Source organism: Nicotiana attenuata, chromosome 7 (genome assembly GCF_001879085.1).
Source record: "Nicotiana attenuata strain UT chromosome 7, NIATTr2, whole genome shotgun sequence".
In the NCBI taxonomy this organism is placed as follows: domain Eukaryota; kingdom Viridiplantae; phylum Streptophyta; class Magnoliopsida; order Solanales; family Solanaceae; genus Nicotiana; species Nicotiana attenuata.
The window spans coordinates 33,141,528-33,159,547 of NC_031995.1; the positions used below are offsets into that span (position 1 = coordinate 33,141,528).

The following is an 18,020-nucleotide window of genomic DNA, read 5'->3' on the forward strand; positions in this document are numbered from 1 at the left end:
TAGGTGGTAGCGGAATGCGCCCAGCTCGGTCCTCCCAATAAGCTATCTGCTGCTGTAGCCATCCAATATACTGCCGGTCCATGCTGGCACGGTCGTCCCGCTGATAGTGTGTATCCTCCCATCCAGGCTCCCTCGGTATAGGCTGAGGAAGGCCAAACTGTCAAAGCACACGCTCCGTGGCATGATACTCAACGTGATCCCAGAAGATCATCGGGACGGAGGTGCTCCAAATCAGCCGGTCGACTGAGCAACAAGCGGGTAGCTGACCAAGCAACTCGATGCTGTATGGCGTCCAGATGAACTACCAAATAATAACATAAAAATGAGTACGCAAAACACAACTCAATTTAAAACAACCAAGTGTAGGTACATATTTACCTGTCCGTCCACCAACATATCTAACACATCCCTGAGAAGGGGGAGATTATGATGGGCATCCATCCCTCGGTAGTTCCCACGCCGGAGAATCCACCTGATAGCTAGAGGGAGAAGCCGATAATCCTCACCGGGCGGAAGTGGTGGTAGAGGTGGCTGCAACGGCATGATCCGCTGCCAGGCCCAAAGCTAAGATAAAATGTATGTAAATTTATGAGTCATTTCACGATATAGAATTTGGAGTAAAGAACAAAGTATTCGGAAATTTTTTGCACCTGTAGGAGGGGCAGAAAACCACATATATCAACTGTTGGACCTATGCTCGCCCGGCACATGCTCCTATACAGATACGCCAGAACAGTAGCACCCCAGCTGTACTGGGGTAGCTCATCCAGCTGCTCAAGACAATGGAGAAAGCGCATACTCACTTTACTCCCCGAAGTGTCCGGGAACAAGACACACCCGAAAAGTAGGAGCAACGCCAACCGAGTGTACCTCTGAATCCAAAGATGCTCCGTCTCGTGGGTAATATCTGGGTGCAAATCCGCCATCTGATCTCTAATGAATGACAAAGCAACGCGACTGCCACTCCGGTCACCCTGAGGTCTAGAACCAGTCAACTGCCCCATCATATCCGCCAACTGTGCACGTGTCATCCCTCTCCAGTGGTGGGGCAGTGCGAAGGCGCGTCCCTCTACGCGCAGTCCGTATAAAACCTGGACATCCTGCAGCGTGATGGTGGCCTCTCCAGTGGGCAAGTGAAATGTATACGTCTCCGGTCGCTACCGCTCTACCAAGGCCGTGATGAGCGACCAATCAAGCTGCATCCGTCCAAGCTCAAAAATGGTATATAATTCCGTAGTCTGGAGGCTCTCTACTACGCGCTCATGGAAAGGATGCCCCGCAATAAACTCCCACAAATCATCAGGCCTCCTGGGGCGGAGAGCCTGCATCGATAGCTGTCCCTCCCAAACATAGGAGGACCTATGGTCACCCTGCAGCACTAGTAGCTGATCCTCGGCAGGTCCAGGATGCGCAGGCGGAGGAAAGGTCATGTCGTCTACTATAATTTAAACAAAATTAATTGTTTGTGTTAGTGTAATAAATTAAATAATTAAGTATGATTAATATTGGAGAGAATAGTTATGTATGGGTTCCAGGCTTGATTTTCGAGGCCCGGATTCACTCGAAACTGCTCGGCTTCGCTTTCTACTTTCCGTAAGCGAAACAGCCGACCGCTCTACCACTGAGCTACTGAGGAACAACAGGGGTATTTCACCTGGAGTAGAAGAATGAAGACACCGAGTTATCCTTAATTATTATGCGTCTACATTTTTAACATTTTTAGAATTTTGTTACCTTAAAGAATTAAATTATAAATTTTTGAACTGGAGTAAATAATTATGTATGGGTTCCAGGCTTGATTTTTGAGGCCCGGTAGCACCGAGTTATCCTTAATTATTATGCGTCTCAATTTCAACATTTTTAGAATTTTGTAAACTTAATAAATTAAATTATAAATTTTTGAATTGGAGATAATAGTTATGTATGGGTTCCAGGCTTGATTTTTTAGGCCCTGTAGCACCGAATAATCCTTAATTATTATGCTTCTCAATTTCAACATTTTTAGAATTTTGTTAACTTAATAAATTAAATAATTAATTATGTTTAATATTTGAGATAATAATAATGTATGGGTTCCAGGCTTGATTTTTGAGGCTCGGCAGCACCGACTTATCCTTAATTATTATGCGTCTCAATTTCAATATTTTTAGAATTTTGTTAACTTAATAAATTAAATAATTAATTATGTTTAATATTGGAGATAATAATTATGTATGGATTCCAGGCTTGATTTTTGAGGCCCGGTAGCACCGACTTATCCTTAATTATTATGCGTCTCAATTTCAACATTTTTAGAATTTTGTTAACTTAATAAATTAAATTATAAATTTTTGAATTGGAGATAATAGTTATGTATGGGTTCCAGACTTGATTTTTGCGGGCCGGTAGCACCGAGTTATCCTTAATTATTATGCGTCTCAATTTCAACATTTTTAAAATTTTGTTAGCTACTGAGACTCTACGCTAAAAGGCTATACATTTTACTACGCTAAAAGGCTCTATATTTTACTTCGCTAAAAGACACTATATTTTACTACGCTACAAGGCTCTACAATATGAACATAACATTAACAATACAAATAAACAAAATAAATAATATTATTTAACAATACAAATTATTTATCAAATTTTAATACAAATTACATAAGAATACAAATTATTTATCAAATTTTAAGCATTTTTGGTCACAAACATAACATAAATTCGGGTATATAAATCAAATATAACACAAACAATCCGGTAGCATTTTTGGTCACAAACATAACATAAATTCGGGTATCAAATAAATCAAATATAACACAAACAATCCGGTAGCATTTTTGGTCACAAACATAACATAAATTCGGGTATCAAATAAATCAATCTGGGTATATAAAAGATACAAAATTAAACAAAAACATAACATAAATTCACATGGAAACATACTAAACAATACTAATATGCATGACTATACGAGTTTCGGCATAAACTAAATTGAAATACCTCGATGTAGGTTTTTGAATATTATTGAAATCGAATTTTTGCACCCGAAACACGGAATCCAAAGCTTCTTTTGCGAATTAGTAATTCGCAGTATAGTACTGCGAATTAGTAATTCGCAGTACTATACTGCGAATTGCCTTAATTAAATAAGGCTGGGCCCAACTCATAAATTAAACGTAGCGTTTTGGTACTTCGCAGTACTATACTGCGAAATAGATAAAAAAAAAATTAAAAAATACTTCGCAGTACAGTACTGCGAAGTACCCATTTTTGTAACTTTTTTTTTTAAACATTAAAAACGTACTTTGTGTCTAAAAAGTCATTAATTAAGTTTCGGACCCGATTTTGGGTCGTGACAATCTTCGTCAAGTTCAAAACTACTTAAAGTTTTACTCCATTTCTAATTAGCAATTTAATAAATAACGCACTCAATAAAAGAAAAGCTTATTACTCGTACTCATAAAGTATTCAGATTATCCATTAAAGAGGAGGGAATATGAAGCACCGGGTTTAGGGAAATGGAACCCACAGCTGGTTTTATTGTAGTAATAAACTCTTAATTAATGGGTTTTAAAAATGTAGGGAAATAAGTGGCTCAGTAGGTAAATGAGGAATAATAATTGCACTAAAAGGTCTTAACTTATCATATTAATGCGTGAAGACCCCACAAATATAAAAGCCAAAGAAAAGTAGGAACCAGCCCCCCACCCCTCCTCACTCACTCCCCAGGCCCTGAGCAAAGGCACACTACTTTGTGCAGAAAACAGAGACAGCATAGCAGTAAAACCCTTCTTCCCCTACGCGCCTCATTCCCACGCTCTTGCACGACCTCTCCCAGTTGTAAGTGTACAGGTAGCTCTGGCCCAATTAGATTAAAGTTTTGAAATAAGACAAAGCAAAGAAGTCACTTATCGACAAAACTGTTTGAAAATCTCCCTAATCGCATGTGGTGTGGATAGATACAAAAACAACCTTGGACTTTTGTACGAGAAGCATTAACAATTAGAGGTTTTTATATTTGTGCTAAGTCTTATCAAAATTTCAATTTCCAAAGTCGGTTATATTTATTATAGTAGAGATGGAAGAGTATCTTCCTACTAATAGGTGAATTTGTAATTTTTTTAATTCCCAATTTGATATATGATATCTGTTCTGAAGTTCGATTAATTTAGATTTCAATTTAGTGGGTAAAGCATTATCCTATCAAAAGATAGATTTCATTCTCATAATTTAAACTCGAAATCTTTGATTAAAGATGAATGAGTACTTATTATTCTACCGTAATCTTTGATGATTAATTTACAATTACTAATATACAATAAAGTAAGAAAGAAGATGATATAATCAGTAAGAATTAGATAAGTAAATAAATCTAAAAAGTGCTACTAACATTTATGAATATTGAGCTTGAATAACATATAGAGGGTGTTTGGCTAAGCTTATAAGCCGATCAAACTAGCTTATAAGTACTTTTTGGCTTATCTACGCGTTTGGTAAAGTTAAAAGTGCTTATAAGCCAAGTGTTTATAAGTCAAAAATAAGCCAAAAACCATAAGCTGGTCACCCCCAGCTTATGAATTTTTAGCTTATAAGCACTTTAAGTTTGACCAAAACTTTTACTATTTTATCCTTAAAATATTCTTTTTAGAACAAAACTCCTACATCGATAGTCACCGCCTCAAGTATTCAACCTAAACTCCTCCCCCTCCCCCCCCCCCCCAAACACCTCTTCAAGTCTGTAATTCTCATTGACCGTTTAAGATATGCAAATTCTCTGTTCCTTTGCATACTTATATCTATGTGATTGTGTATTAATCTTTGAACTGTATGTAATAAATGAGGACATATCAAATTTTTGGTGTATTGCTTTCTAAGTGTTGTGACGATGAAGACAATGTTTGTTTCTCTTCAAATAATTTGCCTATTTAGGTTTATTTTTTACTGAGAAACTTTTGTCAATTTATTAATTATTATAATTTATGATTATATGCTTATCATAAAATAAATTATATTTATCATAAAAATTATCTTATCTAAGCACAGTTGTATTTAAAATAAAATGACAAATAGAATATTTTGTATTTGAATCGATCTGGAATCTAAAATTTTGAAGAAATTACGCCCTTATAGGTGTAAACAATTCTAAGGTTATTTGAGTCATGTTAACAGAAAAGAGCTTATCAGCACTTTTTTATCAAATACTGCAGCAACTTATTATCAATTTCAACACTTGTACCCAAACACGTAACTGCTTATTTATTAAATCAGTTTAATCACTTAAAAGTGCTTTTCAGCACCTAATGCTTATCAGCTATTTCAAATCAGCTAATCCAAACGGGCTCATATTCTAATTGCGCATGTGCGTACGGACGATAAAATTTATAACGTTATGCCAATATAAGAATATGATTTAAAGTAATTTTACATTTTGTACTACGCATATTACTAATGTATCCCATTTATATCATAATGTTACTCCCTCCGGTTCACAATAAGTGATTTTCTGGCCTTTTTTTTGTGGTCCAAAATAAGTGATTTTTCCAGATTTCAAGAATGAATTAATTATTTTTTTCCTACATTGCCCTTGGAGTAAATAGTGTTGGAGTATGTACTAGGAGTGTTTATGTGAAGAGATAGCAAAGGTTAATAAGGTCAATTCCATTGCTAATTAATGTTAAAAGGTGAATTTCTTAATTTGGGTGAAAACAATCAAAAAATTACTTATTTTGGACCGGAGGGAGTACTATTTAAACGGCTAAACACCAAGCAATAAATGCGAACAAAGTTGAGAGTATTTATATTTAAATAAGATATTTATGAACAAACTACAGTAAAATAAGTAGAGTACTTATTAATTTTAAATAAGGGGTGATTTAGGTGGTCTCATAAAGATCCAAATAAGAAGTTTAACTGAAATAATAAATAAAGTAAGGTGGCAGGTAGTTTGGTGTGTTGTGCGCGTGGTTAACAACTTAACATGTTAAGAATGTCACAACGGAACAGCATCGGTCTTCCCAGCTTCCGTCCTCTCTGTTTCTCTCTCACACACACACACACTGGGTACTGTGAAGTGTATTTATTAAAAAAGCTGCTCTTCGGCGGTCAGAATATAAAATCCACCTAACAGTTTTTTGTGTAAAACACTCACTTTTCCAAATTTAATCTCTTTTTATCTCTCTCTCTTTTCTGTATCCCCCCCTGAAAACTCAATCCATCCGTGCCCTAGATCCACAACCATGCTTTCTCCTCCACCCAACTTCTCATACACACTCTACGACACTCACTTCAACATTCATTTCTAGCTCTTTTCTTTTGAAACCATTTGCACAATTTTAGTGGCTGTACATTTATACTCTTCTGTATTGAACTGTTTTCTTGGTTTTCCTTTGGTTCTTTGAATCATTTGGTAGACTTGTATTTAGTGGGAAGTAGTGTTTTCTTGAAAATGAAGAGGTTTATTGGCTAAAAGATTTGATTTTGGGAGGTGGGGTTGCTTTAATTTTGATAATTAGTTGTTCTGTAGTAATTGTAAAGTGTGTTTTTGTTGAAAATAAGGAGGTTTATTAGTGAAAAGATGTGATTTTGGGAGGTGGGGTTACTTTAATTTTGCTAATTGGTTGGTCCCTAGTAATTGGAAAGCGAGTTTTTGTTGAAAATGAGGAGGTTTATTAGTGAAAAGATGTGATTTTGGGAGGTGGGGTTGAAGTGTTTGGTGCTTTTTAGAGTGGTAAGTATTTGGGATGGGTTGTGCCTGCGGTAAGCCCTCTGCCATTGAAGACAGTAGAGATAGTCCAAGGGAGAGATTGTCGAGTAAAAGTGCTGCAAGTTTGAGAGGGCCAAGGGCTGGTTCATCAAGAAGAGAGGAATCAGCTTATAGGGTTAAAGATCGTTTGGATAGCATTGATGGGAAGGCAATGCTAATTGATAAACAAGTAAATGGTTCAGTAAGATTGCAGAGTCAGAATTATGAGAGGAAAAGGGAAAAGCAAGAGTTTATTGTTGCTACACATCATCCTGGAATTGGGATATTGCCGAAAGGGAGTGAAGGGGAACATGTTGCTGCTGGATGGCCACCTTGGCTTGCTGCTGTTGCTGGTGAAGCTATCAGAGGATGGGTGCCGAGACGAGCTGATTCTTTTGAGAAGTTGGATAAAGTATGCACCTTTAATTTTGTGTCTCTGACTTTTCATTCTACTGTAGAAACTCCAAGCATTTCATGAGAATTGTCACATAATTGTCTCTGTCTCCCTCCCCCACAAGAGTGAATATTTACTTTCTGATGATTCATGTACTAGTGTTGTGCTAATTGTCCGAAAAAGGGGGAAATGTTCCACTTCAGCACTGAATTAGAGCTGGAAGATTTTGGGTGCATGGTATAGCCAATATCAAGTTTATGCTGATATAAACCTAGGACAATGGGCAAGAAATTAATACTATATTTTTCCAATATGGTAATCCTTCCCACTTTTGTCCATTTGGTGGTTCGAGCCTCAACTTCATAGTTGGAGGCTTAGGGCTTTTGCCACTGAGCTATTCCTCAGCTGTCAAGGCACAGCGTTAATTTACACACATACTTCATAATGTGAGTTTTGGATAGCTTGTCATAGTTCCAATAAAAATGAAGGGTTGCGGTAGGTTTACATTCATTGTTAAAATTGTCATTAACAAATTGCCATAATACCACGAATCAAATGTTGAGTTCATTAGGATGTTCTCTCTTAGGTATGCACTACATCTCTACCCATGTGTGGTGTTGAATGGCAAGGAATATATTGGAATGTAATTTGCCCAAATAAAGCAGAATAAATGTACACATTAATTTAGCTAACCCTTTCTAGTTTGGGATTGAGGCAGAGTTAAGTGTTTAGTTGATTTGTACATGCATCTTTTTTTTTTCTGTGAACAAGTACATCTATTCGTAATGTTGGGATAGGCCTGAACAAGTAAATGTTCGGCAATTTGTTACATCCCAATTACAGAACATGGTTGTGCAGGTCGGATTCGGCTGATTCAGTTGTTTCAGATATCATGAACAACTCACCTCTTCTTCTTTTAAATTTAAGTATCCGGTCAGATGATAATTCTAGAAAATTGCTACTGTTTACTGTCACAGCTATTCTGCAATACTAGCATACCAGTGCTCAACTAGTATTCTCGCAGGGGAAGATTTTATGCTTTTGTTAATTTCGTATGGAGTGGCTAAAACATTGTGTGATTTGTTTACTTTGATATACTTGATGCGTGAATGAGGCTAACTTGATACTTGGTATTATGGCTCCATAGATTGGTCAAGGCACCTACAGCAATGTTTACCGTGCTCGTGATCTTGATCAAGGGAAGATCGTCGCTTTGAAGAAAGTGAGATTTGATAACCTAGAACCTGAGAGTGTTCGGTTCATGGCGAGGGAGATTCACATACTACGGAGGCTTGATCATCCAAACATAATAAAATTAGAAGGTTTAGTTACTTCTAGGATGTCTTGCAGCCTATACCTTGTATTTGAGTACATGGAGCATGATTTGGCCGGGCTAGCGTCACACCCTGGTCTTAAGTTTACTGAGTCACAGGTATTTGGATTTGCTTTCAGTATCTACCCATTTAATGTTATGGCAAATTACATGCTTCTTCTTCACCAAGTAAATTTACCACTGAAAATCCTGATAGTCAGACCTTCGACTTGTATTTACATCAACAGAGATGCTCACTTGGCTTCCTGTTGTGAGATTGTGTTCTTGCATGTATAATAAATATGCTTCTTAATTTGCTCACTTTTTGTATCACCTGTTCACGAGGAAGGAAGAGCTTGGTTCTCTTTCTCTTTTCATTTCATTAATTCTTTTTCCAGGGTTTATTCTGTTTGTTCACCTAAGTGGAAAATCATATTTGCCTTTTGTAGGTCAAATGTTACATGCAGCAACTTTTATGTGGACTTGATCATTGTCACAGTCGTGGTGTTTTACATCGTGATATAAAAGGCTCCAACCTTTTAATTGACAATAATGGCATATTGAAGATTGCTGATTTTGGTCTGGCTAGCTTTTTTGATCCTCATCAAAGCCAGCCTCTCACTAGCCGTGTTGTGACTCTCTGGTATCGACCTCCGGAACTGCTACTTGGTGCTACTTACTATGGGACTGCTGTGGATTTGTGGAGCACTGGTTGCATACTTGCAGAACTTTATGCTGGCAAGCCGATAATGCCAGGAAGAACAGAGGTATGTTCTTTGTTAATCTTTTTTTTTTTTGATTGTATTGTACCCATTTTACTGATATCGAAATAAAATACATCAGGGTCCCATGGTTGAATATCATAATGGTTACTGATGCTTCGCTTTAGAGTTATTCCTAATCAAATATAGTTAGGGTCATTTGAGCTCATAGGTTCAATGCACCAGGTAGACCAAATTGTGGAGTTTGTACTGTCATTTGTTTGAGGTCAAATGTCATTTGCTGGTATCCTGCTTTTTGGTTCTTGATGCTGGCAACAAATAACACAGTTCTTTGTGAAGTCAGTAAATCACACTTCATTTTAGCGAAGGTTCAAAACCATTGTCATTATAGAAAATCATACCAGCCTGATAATTTTGAAACATCCTAATAGCATATATTTCTTTAAAATACCTTAACCATCTTACTTAGAGTGTCTATATGATACAAGTGAGTTAGGATGTGAACTGCAGCATTTCTTTTGTTCTCACGTGGTATTGCCGTGGTCGACTTCAACTTTGCAATGGAAGTACTGGTTTCATTGCTTGATAAAAAAAGTAGTAGTGGCTTCTTAGGAAGCTAGCCGATGGTTGGTATTGCAGTATACGACAAATTGGTCTTGGCTCATGGATGATTACTTTTCATTTTTTCACTACCTGGTGAATGGAGTTACCGTTGGAAGTTTGAGAATGCGAATGATATTGGTGCTTCTTCGATACAGAAATGCGAGGAAGTTGCTCGACTATGTGATTTTGACACGTCTTTGAAAGGCTAGGATGCCATAGGTGTTATAACATATGGTCTTGTATACTTCTTTTGAAGCTCGTTTACTCATTAATCATTATGGATCCTTTGTCATCCTGGTAGGTGCATGTTGCAGTCTGATATGATGAACAGTTGATGGTGGTTTGAATTTTCTCTGATAGGGAACATCAGTTGTGTCTTTACTCGACATTATTGGCCTGTCACTTATCCTATCCGTAGTTATTTTGTCTTGTATAACTATTCTCTTTGTCTATCTATTAATCTTGCATTCTAGCTTAACATGTCATAAAAGCAAAGTGCATAATCTGTGCTGTAGGTTGAGCAGCTTCATAAGATTTTCAAACTGTGTGGATCACCTTCTGAGGAGTATTGGAGGAAATCGAGGTTGCCCCATGCAACAATCTTCAAGCCCCAACAACCTTATAGGCGTTGTGTTGCGGAAACATTTAAAGAGTTTCCTGCACCAGCACTAGCACTCATAGAAACTTTACTTTCAATCGATCCTGCCGATCGTGGGTCATCAGCCTCTGCCTTGAAGAGTGAGGTATGAAGTTTCTTAAAGATGAAACCTTCTAAGAGGAGTTGTTTGACTATATATTTCATTATATGCAAATACTAAAAGTTCAGTATTTGCAATTTGTATCAAAGAACATGTTGCTTTATCCGAGCCGAACTGTCTTGTGTTCTCAGATACTAATTTGATGATAGTGCCTCCTTGGTGCTTTGTCTTGAAATTTATTACGTTTATCTGTTTTCTTCATCCATTTTGATGCTATAGAGCCCTAATGGCCATGATTAGACAACAATTGGCAAATTTTCAAATTCTTGATTATCCAGCCTGCTTCATTTCAGTTCTTTACAACAAAGCCACTTCCTTGTGATCCTTTGAGCTTGCCAAAATATCCTCCGTGCAAGGAATTTGATGCAAAAGTGCGGGATGAAGAAGCCCGAAGGTAAACGTAGCAGTTTAGCAGAAAACATAAATATGCTTTAGCTAGCTTCTTATTTCATGTGCTCCGGAATTGTCAGTTACAAATGGGCATTAAGACATAACTGATCTGTTGGTTGATGTGGTGTTGTTTGTATGCTGATAATATCAATATTTTTTTAGGCAAGCGGCAGCTGGAAACAAGGGTCATAGATATGACTTAGAAAGGAGAGGAACGAGAGAATCGCGTGCAGTCCCTGCACCCGAAGCCAATGCTGAATTAGTTTCATCTATGCAGGTAATCTTTTGCGATAAGACATTGATCTGCTCATGGGTTAAAATACTACTTTCTGTGAATCACTGACTTGAAAAAAACCAAAGGGGAGCCTTGGCGTAACTGGTAAAATCGAGCCGTGAAAACAGCCTCTTATAGAAATGCAGGGTAAGGCTGCGTAAATAGACTCTTGTGGTCCGGCCCTTCCCCGGACCCCGCGCATAGCGGGAGCATAGTGCACCGGGCTGCCCTTTTTTACTGACTTGAAAAAACCAAGTAACCTTGGAATCTTCTCTTCTTATGCCTGTGAAATTACTCTAAATCACTCAACAGCTTCTCACAACTGTCAAACTTTTTTCCTTTTTTTTGGTGGGTGCGTGGGAAGAGGAGGCCGTGCATACGACATCTAGTCATTTAACCTTTAAAACATGCGAGTATGGAAGAGAAAAGGGGCAGTTGATGAATTGATAAATGCGAGTACAATTGCACGCCAGCTCTGTAGAAAGGAGTACTCAGCGTATTAGTATCTTCAGCGACCTTTTTCCTCACTAGCATTACAACGACCTAACCTTTGTGTTGTTCAGAGATTAATAGCCCATTTAAATGCGTAGCTCTGTCATGGCTTCATTCTGAGTTTATGCTATTTTCTGGTATTCCAATTATCTAATCTTGCGCCTATCCTTAACCTGTCCCATTCAAACCTTGAAACTACAATTTGTTAATTCTGTTCTGTATTCATGTGGTTTGGCACTCTCTATGCAGAAAAGGCAAGGTCAATCCAATTCAAAAAGCAGAAGTGAGATGTTCAACTCTCACCAGGAAGAAGTTGCCTCTGGTTTTCCAATTGATCCTCCCAGACCATCTCAGGTTGTGGAAGAAGCAAACAATGATCCTCAAGCGCAGCTGCATAAGCGAGGTTCACATTCCGGGCCATTAGCTCACCGAGCTGCCTGGGCAAAAGCTGGAAAGAATATGGAAGATGCCCCAAAACTTTCTGTTGCGGATTTGTCAGCTATGTCCGGTCTAGTCGCTGCAAGGAGAAGCATGTTCTCTGAAGACCGGCCAGACAAGTGTGGTTCACATAAACAAGAGGTTCCTAAACTTATAGCCAGGTTTCCTGGATCATTCAAAGAGGTCTCACATTCTGCGATGAAACAAGAGCAGAAAAATCACTCACTTGCGAGCTCACATCAAAATGAGGACGGCAGAACCAGCAACAATGATCCTGTTCTTGTAAGAAGCCTATCAACCTATTCACATTATATATTTTCGAAACCTATGATGGTTTTAGCCGTGGTCTAATTTGCCCATTTTTCATGTTCAGCTGGGATATGGATCAAAAGGCAACAAAATTCACTATTCTGGGCCACTACTAGTTCCATCAGGCAAAATGGATCAGATGTTGAAAGATCACGATCGCCATGTCCAAGAAGCTGTAAGAAGGGCACGCTTGGACAAGGCAAAAGCTAAGAAAATTCAGATTGAAGGGAACCAATTATCAGTCAATTCATTATTTGTTTCTGGCCGTTGACTTTCTATGGGAGCGACGCGGCTAAGAACAGCCAAAAAAGAGAAGAGACTATAGAAAATCATAGTTAGTAGTAGTACTTATTTATCTTGTAAAATGAGTTAATTTGAAAAGGGTGAGAGGAGTTTGTATAGAGGTTGTTTAAGGAAGGGTAGTGTTGGGCGTTTTTTAGCCATTTGTAGAAGAATTTATTAGGAAAATCTCATCTTCTTCTGCTATTAAAATATGTAACTCTCTCTAGATATTTGAGTCATTCTTGCAGCTATCTTCACAACTAAGATCCCAAAACTTTTCGCAAGATAGTAAATGTTCAAAGGATCTCATTGCATCATCTTAGAAAAACTTTTCGCAAGATGCTTAGTGAAATCAAGAAAAAGAAAATTTGCCATAGCATTTGTGTGGCCGTAAAACTTTTGAAATTTGCCACAATATTTGTGTGGCTATAAATGTTTCTTATTAAGGAAATATTGAAATGTGCCAATCTTTTATATAGATTTCGAAGACCCTTAGCGAAATGGCCTTTTTCACTCAATAAAAATAGAAATAGTCACATTTAATTATTTTCTTAATATTTAAAATTAGATATTTAGTATTCTTTTAGGTTTAGACGTTTTGAAGTCTTTTTTTCTCCTTTTGGCACAATAAAATAAACTTCTAAGTAAATGTTTCCTTTGTGACAATTTAGTACAAAAAAAACTTGTATCAAGTCAAGTAGTAGCAACTTCCGCCTTATAATGTGATTGGAGATTGATAGATCTATTGTTGACTTGAGTCCACATAACATATAAAACTATTACTACATGTACTCTTATCGCAAATTAGAGTTTGGTTTCCTTCAACCAAATCATCACTACTTATCATTTGGTTCGTAAATTTGGCCTTTTTTTCTTTTTGTATCTTTACTTTTCCTTTGCTATGAAGTAAAAACTTGATTTTTTTGTCTATATTAAACTCTTTCATATCGAATCTTTGTGTCTTCAAAATATTGATATTTTTGCTGCTTCATTCTCTATTTCCTATGATCTATTAACGTCTATATATTTTCCACATGCACTTGAGTGAAGATAGTACGTGTATTTTTTTTCTTTTTTATTTTTTGTTTGTATTGATCATGGAATTTTCGAATTCTAAATGTCATGTTTATTTTAAGCATGTTTTAAACTGATAAAAGGTCCTGTCAAAACAAACGCTCAATTATTAAATTTTCTTCCTAAATTTGCTATACAGACGAAACTGATAAAAGGATATTGATAGATTATGTAACAATGCTTTACATATAGTGAAAAATCAATAATTACAATTATATTTAATCGTAACCATTTATTGAAGTAAGATAAACAAAATGTATCTAAAGATACTTCTATTACCTAATGAATCGAAATTACAAATTTTAAAGATGAGATATATTTCATTACCTAATGAATTTTAAAATTACAAAGATAAAAGAGAAAGATATTTTTTTATATAAATTTGTAATGACTAATAGGATACGTCTCAAGCACTACTTTATATCTATTTAGTATAAAATAAAATTAAAATATGGAACAATTTTTTAGTTGAAGGTAATGATTAGTGATTGAGAACTTTTCTTGTGGCATTTTCTTCTTTTATTGAGTGATGTATAAAGGATCAATATTTATTAGTTTAAGGAACATGTACTATTATTTTATAACTCAAGCGCAATATTTCAATATAATATTTATATGTTTTTAAAAATGTCGTTTACCACTTGAGGTAGTATACACTATATTAAAAGCATGAATGCCCTTAGCGAAATGCCGTTCCTTTTTTTACCCTTTAAAAATAAATTTTGCATTAGACAAAATCGTAATTTAGTTATATTTCTAATATTTAGTACTTTAAAAGTAATTTAAATTTTAAATATTAACTCTTTCCTTATTTGAATTATGTTAGAAGTCCTAATATTAAGGACTTTAAAGTAGATATTATTGGGAGAAATAGAATCAATACGTTTCTTTTCCTTATATATAGTCACGGCAACTTCCATGGAAATATATTCACATTCATTTTTCTTATTAGGGAACTTATAATTCTAAACTAGATGTTTCTATATATTGTTACTACTAAAAGTAAGAGATTTTGTACCAAATATTTATTTTATTAAATTTAGTTTTTTAGTATTACACAAATTGATAAGAGAATAATATATTGTTTGAGTAGGAAAAGTTTGAAAATAATTTGTACTGTATCTTTTTAGGAACTTATATTTTTTGCGCGTGTTTCCCATCTCAAAGAATAATTTTGATAAGAGAATAATATATTGTTTGAGTAGGAGAAAAGTTTGAAATAATTTGTATCTTTTTAGGAACTTATATTTTTTGCGCGTATTTCTCATCTCAAAGAGTATTTTTTGTGTTTGAGTAATAAAATAAAGTGTAAGCTTCTTAAATTGTTGAATATTGATCCTATATAGCTAACTCAATAAAGGAAAAAAGTTTGTTCATGAAAGTCCTCAATCATTATTCAATATATTCATCTTAAATTATATTCCAATTTATAATTTTATCGGTTCAATTTCACAAGTTATTGTACTTTCTTTTTAGTTTCAGTAAAACATATAGCCCTTGAAGATTTAAAAAATTTCTGATTTTCTTCCAAAAGCTATTCTCAAGTTCATTTGAGAAGACACAAACATGGTATAGACTAAATATATATTTTGAATTAAATACAACTACATTTTGTATTCAGTTATTAAAAGACACAGCTCTATTAAATAGATTATGCTAATGTTCATCATTTTTAGGGATTTATATTTTTTTTCTTTTATATTTGTTCGATATCTCAAACATATTATTCAATAATATTTATGTAATTTTAGAAATAGTATACTTATTGATATAAGTACACGCGCTTTGCGCGTACCCTAAGACTAGTATATATATATATATATAAGAAGGACAAAAGAAGATGATATGGCACCTCTTAGGAACTAAGATTACTATTTACTAAGTATCTTTTTTCTTAAATTTTTGCCCTTTTCCTTTTTTAAGTGTTACGTTGAAAATTTGAAACGTCACTTTTAAAATCCCTTTTTACTGAAAAGCCACTTTTAGTAGTCATCATAAATATGCCTCGTCCTTTTTCCTTTCTTCCTTCCACGTTGACGTTCTCTTCCTCTTATTTCTCCAATTGCTAGAGGTAAATTCCTTCCTTTTGGTTTTGAGATTTGTCACACCTCCTTTTTTTCCGAAGGTGGGTAGGGAATTTTTCTAATTAAAGTGACATAAATCGAAATGAGATTATTTATTTAATTTCAGAGTCGCCACTTAGGATAGTTATATGGTGTCCCAAGTTACCGGTTTATTTTAAATCCCAAATCGAGGAAATTAACTATATTTATGGCCTGTGAAACCAGAAGACCAGTTAGGGAATTATGTTAACCCGGGAGAAGGTGTTAGGCACTCCCCAGTTCCGTAATTTTAGCACGGTCGCTTTACAATCATATACCTAGCTTAAAAAACAGATTATTACGTGTTTTAGATCCTATGTGCGTTTTACCTTTTACCGCTTTTAATTGCTTGATTATTCGTTATTACGGAATTATCTTGAAATAAGTCATGCAAACGTGTACTCATTTATTTAGTGCGCTACAAAATCATGTCACGCGTATGTATAACTAATTAATAGCACTTATCTAATATTAAATTATTTGGCCAAGGTACGCGTTCTAAATCATGTCACGCGTACGTGTACCTAATTAATAGCACTTATCTAATATTAAAATTATTCGGCCAAAGTCGCGCGAACGCGTACCTTGATTTATTTTAAAAATCGTAATTATGTCACGCGAACGTGTACACAATCACGATGACATGCCTAAAGCATTTTTTACGAATATTAATTTTTAATCGTACTCGTGTCACGCGAACGTGTACACAATTAATAACATTTTATTATTATTAAGATTGTTCGATGAAAGTTGCACGAACGCATAGTTTGGTCGTAATTTTGGGAATTGTGATTATATTACGCCAAAGAAAACAGTAAAGGACAAAGGCCGGCTAAGAATTTTCAATCCCATTAGTATTCACTAACCAAAACAAGAAAAGAAAAAGCTAACAAAAAAAATTATGTGACTAACTATAGCTATATATATCAAAAGTCCATTTTCATTTTTCAAGACCAAAAATTAATCGAAAACTCTAGTATGTCATGTTTTCATCTATTTGACTTCACAAAGTGCCGTTCTTGTGCACCATATTCCTCTATCTTGCTTTAGCAGATGTATATGGGAAAGAGATTTGCAATTGCGACTATATCAAGACTTAACAGCTCAATATTTATTCTGTAAAGAAAGACAAATGATATTCACAAATATTTTTTCTCATTTTTCTTATTCTTCTGCTAGCTTCAAAGTTGAGAAGTTGCTCTATCCAAAAATTATGTAAATGCTTCTCACTCTTAGTGAAAAATATTTAAAGAAAGAAAAAAAAAACTAATAGAACTAAGGAAGAAACAAAACTTATGTTTTCATATTGTCCAGCAACGAAAAGAATAAAAGAAAACGGAATCATCTAAAGAGCCAATTGAAAAATCTTTGTTTAGCCGTCCAAATGGCAAATCAGCTCAACACATATATTTGAAATTGTTTACCATTAATTTCCAGATAAACTCTTCATATTCTAGCCATAATATGTGAGTCAAAACTGATTTAGTATACAAAACAGGCTATATAATGTATACCTGGAAAAGGAATTCTACTATACAACTCATATCATTGCTGGAATTTCCTTTACAATCGTTTGACTGCTTTTCAAAGTTCGAACAAGAATGAACCTTTGACCGGAGCCGGAACCGTGAACGAAAACCCCACCGGCGACCTCGACAGTGGCTGGTTGTTCTCTTTTTTTGGGGTGCAAGAAAGGTGAAAACGGCTAAGTTCTTTGAAGTCAGGGGTGGTCTTTTGCCGAAGAAGAAGCAACGGCGTTTTTTGGAGATGGAACTGAAGAAAATTGCTAATTCTGGAAAAAAAAAAATGACTGCCGTCTTTTGTGAGTGTGTGTGTGTGTGTGTCTGTTTTGAGAAGAAGGGATTAGTTGGTTTTTCTTGGGATCTTCCACTGAAGGTTTTCTTCTCTTCCAAAATTTTTCCTTTTCTTCCCCTCCTTCTCTTCCTTTTTTGCTTTTTTTTTTCTCCTCCCTTTTGTGAGTGTGTTATATAGATGTGTGGGTGTGCTCTGACAGATGTGTAGGTTAATTTTAAGATAAGTGGGGGAAATGGAGAAGGGACATGAAGGAGTTGGAAATTAGGGAATATAGGGGTGAGGGACGTGAAGGAGTGGGAAGTTTGGGAGGTTGGATACTAGTTTTATTATA

The 18,020-nt window shown here is 35.6% G+C and overlaps 2 protein-coding genes across 2 annotated transcripts; one reads left to right on the forward strand and one right to left on the reverse strand.

Annotated features, from left to right (window-relative positions):
- Positions 232-1,031, reverse strand: LOC109229945 (serine/threonine-protein phosphatase 7 long form homolog). Its single transcript, XM_019395486.1, has 3 exons — positions 651-1,031; positions 473-564; positions 232-301 (listed from the first exon to the last, which is right to left on the reverse strand). The coding sequence occupies exons 1-3, from the start codon at positions 1,029-1,031 to the stop codon at positions 232-234; spliced, it is 543 nt and encodes a 180-aa protein (XP_019251031.1).
- On the forward strand, positions 5,990-13,007 carry LOC109228910 (probable serine/threonine-protein kinase At1g54610). Its single transcript, XM_019394167.1, has 8 exons — positions 5,990-7,136; positions 8,266-8,550; positions 8,880-9,197; positions 10,271-10,498; positions 10,807-10,907; positions 11,066-11,180; positions 11,919-12,389; positions 12,481-13,007. Exons 1-8 carry the CDS (start codon positions 6,723-6,725, stop codon positions 12,685-12,687), a joined length of 2,139 nt encoding a protein of 712 aa, XP_019249712.1. The 5' UTR covers positions 5,990-6,722; the 3' UTR covers positions 12,688-13,007.